The 5,611-nt window shown below is 42.1% G+C and overlaps 1 protein-coding gene across 1 annotated transcript; it reads right to left on the reverse strand.

Annotated features, from left to right (window-relative positions):
* Positions 1 to 5,611, reverse strand: LOC109874479 (G-protein coupled receptor 55). The gene is made up of 3 exons (XM_020466380.2): positions 5,387 to 5,611; positions 3,780 to 4,512; positions 1 to 2,335 (listed from the first exon to the last, which is right to left on the reverse strand). Exons 1-3 carry the CDS (start codon positions 5,488 to 5,490, stop codon positions 2,126 to 2,128), a joined length of 1,047 nt encoding a protein of 348 aa, XP_020321969.2. The 5' UTR covers positions 5,491 to 5,611; the 3' UTR covers positions 1 to 2,125.

Genomic DNA, 5,611 nt, shown 5'->3' on the forward strand with positions numbered 1-5,611 from the left:
TTTCTGATCAATTTGATGTTATTTTAATGGACAAAAAAAAGAAGCTTTTCTTTCAAAAACAAGGACATTTCCAAGTGACCCCAAGCACTTGAACAGTAGGGTATATATATGGATATTACTGAGATTCTGATTCTGATTAAATTAAGTCACAAGAAAGTGAGTCATTGTAGAGGCTCATGTAGCCAACCTAGTCGGGCCTCAAAGGGAAATGGATCAGGGGTTTATTCGGAAGTCTTTACCACGGTGTTCCATTTGGTTTCTCTTTTTTCACCATGAAGGTTTAAACCGACTGTCCTTCAAAGCCAGACTAAATCAAGATCCTGGGAGTTCAGCCAGACAGCAGTCTACATTTCTGTTCATCCTCCTATCAGTTTCAAAACGCCAGTTAAAGGTACATGTAACGTACTGATAAGGACTGTTTTGAACAACTGATTCTAGAAAACAGATCAAATAACACTGTTTACTTAAAAATAAAAATAAATTCATCTAATGACCGAACAAAACTTATTTTAGCGGTCAGTAACATAGGTTGATGTTATATGAATAGACAGCTTTAATAATGTGTACTCCTGTTTGGACTGTTGTCTAACAAAGCATTCATTCATTTACACAAGAGGGTAAATGAACGCAGCTAAAACAATAATGACCAGGATTTTCATGCAATGTAGCAGGGTTGGGGTTTATTCCATTCCAATTCACCTAAATCACATATCCTAATCGTATCCATCCTATACACTACATACGTATTTTAAATGGACTACTTTTACCCTAATTACAGACATGAACAAAACTATGATCATGTAATAATGTAATACAATTATAATACACCATATTCAATACAGAACATAATATATAGTTGATGTACATATGTTTAGTCATACCTCCACAGTAACATTCAGCATACTGCATACGCAGATAAATGGGGATTTTATTCTTTATGACGGCAGTTGAAACCAGTGGCGGGCTGTCTTAGCCCACATGCAGTGGAGTCCAAAATGACTGGATCCCTTAATAAAGCTGAGCAAAAAAAAGACTGTATAAAATATAACATGTCATATGACCGGTTCCAATCTAAGTGCCAATGGCATTTAGCAAACTATGATCAGGTGACATGAAAATAGAAGTGCATGGCCACAAAATACCTAATCTCGACTGTAAAATATGGCGGTGGAACTTTGATGTTATGGGGCTACTTTGATTCCACTGGTCCTGGGGCCTTTGTTAATAAGGTCAATGGCGTCATGAACTTTACCAATTACCAGGACATTTGAGCCAAAGACCTGGTTGCCTCTGCCAGGAGGATAAAACTTGGACGCAAGTGGATCTTCCAGCAAGATAATAACCTCAAGCTCACATCAAAGTCCACAAAGAAATGGTTAACGGAGCACAAAATCAACATTTTGCCTGTGGCCAACTCAGTTTCTGGACTTGAACCCCATTGGAAACCTGTGGTTTAAATTGAAGAGGGCAGTCCATAAATGCAGACCAAGGAAATATTCTGGAAAGATTCTGTTTAGAGGAGTGGTCAAAGATCCCTCCCAATGTGTTCTCCAATCTCATAAAACATTTCAGAAAAAGGCTCAGTGTCATTATTCTTGCAAGGGGTGGGTGCTGGACTATTGAAAAATGGGGATCCATATCTTTTTGAGATTGAAAAAAAATGACTTGTTAAACAAAATCTCTTTCTCTGAGCATTAGTATTAGCATAAAATAATATGATTTTCTTTCTTTAAAATTGAGCATACAATACAGCTCAGTATTTGTATAATTTATTTTACACAGTCTTTTTTGATCATCTATATCAAGGGATCCAATTACTTTCGACCTGACTGTATGTCTTAGCACACGTACTGTGTGATTTATAGAGCTCATGAATGCCTATTGTAAGCAAACTGACTTCTCCTATTCAACCTACAATACCTTGTTGTCCTTCAACCTATCTTGTTGTCTAGGTATTCAACAATAAACACTCCTTTTTTCCGTGTCGACGTCCCTTGTCCTCCAACAGTGGCAGAATGTCTCACAAACCTAGTCAGATTACAACCAGTAACTTCCCAGTGGGCGAAAATGGATAAAACGTCATTTCAACCAGTTTGTCTCAGTGTTTTTTCCTCCATGGGTCTCGTCAGAGCTCCGAGGTGCTGGTGGTGGCTCTCTTCTGGCTCATGGACCTCCTGAAGGTGAAGGTCTGCTTGGAGCTCCTCACCTCCGTGGTGATGAAGTAGTAACACAGAGCGTCTAGACAGCACGTGATGTTGGCCAGACTCATGGTCACCTGAATGTACAAGCTGATCCTTGTCTTGGCCAAGCAGTCCTCGATCAGGCGTTGATGCACCTGGGAGGACAAAGAGGATTAGATAGAGGTTATGCCTGTCAGGTCAGGTCACACGGCCAGGAAAAACTCTGGGTCTTAGCAATAACAGACCAGAGCGAAAGGGTGAAGATGCCCCCAGATAATCACGGTACCAGTCAAAAGTTTGGACACACCTACTCATTCAAGGGGTTTTCTTCATTTTTACTGTTTTCTACATTGCAGAATAATAGTGAAGACATCAAAACTGTGAAATAACTCATATGGAATCATGCAGTTACCAAAAAAGTGTTAAACAATTTCTTGTTGTTGTTGAGATTCTTCAAAGTAGCCACCCTTTGCCTTGATGACAGCTTTGCATACTCTTGGCATTCTCTCAACCAGCTTCACCTGGAATGCTTTTCCAACAGTCTTGAAGGAGTTCCCACATATGCTGAGCACTTGTTGGCTGCTTTTCCTTCAATCTGTGGTCCAACTCATCCCAAACCATCTCAATTGGGTTGAAGTCAGGTGATTGTGGAGGCCAGGTCATCTGATGCAACACTCCACTCTCCTTGGTAAAATATCCCACAGCCTGGAGGTGTGTTTTGGGTCATTGTCCTGTTGAAAAACAAATGATAGTCCCACTAAGTGCGACCCAGATTGCTGCAGAATGCTGTGGTAGCCATGCTGGTTAAGTGTGCCTTGAATTCTAAATAAATCACTGACAGTGTCACCAGTAAAGCACCCACATACCATCACACCTCCTCCTCCATGCTTCACGGTGGGAACCAACATGCAGAGATCATCCGTTCACCTACTCTCCTTCTCATCAGACCAAAGGACAGATTTCCACCAGTCTAATGTTCATTGCTTGTGTTTCTTGGCCCAAGCAAGTCTTTTCTTCTGGGGTCCCTTATAAGTGGTTTCTTTGCAGCAATTTGACCATGAAGGCCTGATTCACACAGTCTCCTCTGAACAGTTGATGTTCAGATGTGTCTGTTACTTGAACTCTGTGAAGCATTTATTTGGGCTGCAATCTGAGGTGCAGCTAACTCTATTGAACTTATCCTCTGCAGCAGAGGTAACTTCCGGTCTTCCTTTCCTGTGGCGGTCCTCATGAGAGCCAGTTTCATCATAGCGCTTGATGGTTTTTGCGACTGCACTTGAAGTAACTTTCAAAGTTCTTGAAATGTTCCGTATTGACTGACCTTCATGTCTTAAAGTAATGATGGAGTGTAATTTCTTTGTACTCAAATATAAATAGATTTTGATTTGTTGAACACTTTTTTGGATACTACATTATTTCATATGAGTTATTTCATAGTGTTGATGTCTTCACTATTATTCTACAATGAGGAAAATAGTAACAATCAAGAAAAACCCTGGAATGAGTAGGTGGGTCCAAACTTTTGACTGGTACTGTATGTGCACAAAAGATAACCTTAAGAAAGTATTTATGGCATTTCTAGCCTTATTATTAACTCACCAGGAACTGTAGCAGGATGCCCAGGTGGCTGGGTGTGAATGGGACCAGGAAGGCGCAAAGACTACTGTAGATGATCTTCACGCAGCTTCTGCTTTTAGGACTCTCCTGGCCCGACTGCCTCAGTGTCCGGATGCTTTGGGCTGAACACACCACCAGCACCAGGGCTGGCCCCACGAACCCGAAGCTCAACAGGCAGCCGATCACCTTTGGATGCCAGCCCTCCTTTGAGAACGTGTGGAAGCAGTGGAAGGACCCTGTTTCCTCCTTGCGGAACCCGTAGATGGGGGAGATGCCACCCAGCACCACCACCCAGACCAGGATGCAGGTCCACAGAGCAGCCCGGGGGGAACGGAGCTGCTTGGCGCGGAATGGGTGGCATATGGCCACCCAGCGGTCCACAGCAATGCAGGCGATGGTATAGATGCTGCCGTACATCCCCACGAAGTAAAGGCTCTCCAGGAGGGAGCAGAGGAAGCGGTGGTGGGCCGCCCATTGGTGGTTAGTGGCGTGCATCTTGAAGGGGAGCAGGAGGAGGAGAAGGAGGTCCATGAGGGCTAGGTTGGTCATGTAGATGGTGGACTCGCTCCACTTGCGGAGGAAGATGCAGAAGACAACCAGGGCGAGGATGTTGAGGATAAGGCCAAACACGAAGATGGGCACGTAGATGACGAGCTCCAGTGATGTCATCAGGTGGTCCACCTCGTCGAAGGAGCAGTTGGTTTCCATGGCGTCGCTGAGGGGTCAAAGGGAGAAACTGGTTGGTGCTTTATTTAGTTAATGAAGGCATACTGCAATGTATTATTGTTATGTGATTGTTTTTGAATAAAGTACCATGTATGTAAAATGTGTATGTAAAATGTGTATGTAAAATGTGTATGTAAAATGTGTATGTAAAATGTAGCGGAAAAGCTGTAAAAAACAAACAAGATATGTTTCCTCCGAAGCGGTGGGGTGGTGGATGGGTTAATAAAGCATCAAGACATGTACATAATCAAACATCTTAAAGGAAAGATTTCTAAAAGGAGTTATGGTATTTTGATTGTGGATTAATTATACATAAAGGTAATAGCCTTTATAAGAATTGTTTAGCTTTTTTCCTCCCAATTATCTTTCCACTACTGTGATATTTAGCAAGCTTGTACCTATATACCCCAGATGCCATTTGAAAGGCAAGTGAAACACCCACACGCTCGCACACATACACACACGCGTCATTATGCAAAACCACATTCCCTTACTTGTGCGAGCACAGTATCTGTACCCTTCTCACGTACAGAAGCAGTGCCTGCCTGTTTTAATGTGAGAATCCTTAACCTCTTCACTACCCGTCTGCTCGCCAAACAGCCAGAGTATTCCAAACAAAAATGCTATTTTGGCTGGCTCTCTCTTGTAAAGAGCTCTCAATGAATGTAAACAGGTAAAAGGAAGGTTTGAAAAATGTGAACCCAATTCAGACTGTTCAATTTGAATGGGTTATGCTTTAAAGGAGTAAAAGATGACTTCTGGATTTGTTTATTACATTGTTATAGATAAATGAATGAAATCAAAAATGTTGTGCCAATTCTGTTGTAATGATGAAATAGAATACAGTCCAAGTGAAACCTTACCTTATAGATGCCATTCTGCTGGTGCGTCTGTCTATCAGTCTGTCTGTCTGTCTGTCCGTTCCAGACACAGTAGTTTCACAGTTCTGTTTTTTTTTTCTTCCCATGACCACTTCCTATATGTGACATAGCCTCAGTTGTCTACAGTAGCTGGATAGGGGTTCTATGCAGCAGAACATTGGGTGAAGTCTGAGACATCCTTAAGACAAAGAGATAGCAGACCACAAC

This window comes from Oncorhynchus kisutch, linkage group LG30 (genome assembly GCF_002021735.2).
Source record: "Oncorhynchus kisutch isolate 150728-3 linkage group LG30, Okis_V2, whole genome shotgun sequence".
Classification (NCBI taxonomy): domain Eukaryota; kingdom Metazoa; phylum Chordata; class Actinopteri; order Salmoniformes; family Salmonidae; genus Oncorhynchus; species Oncorhynchus kisutch.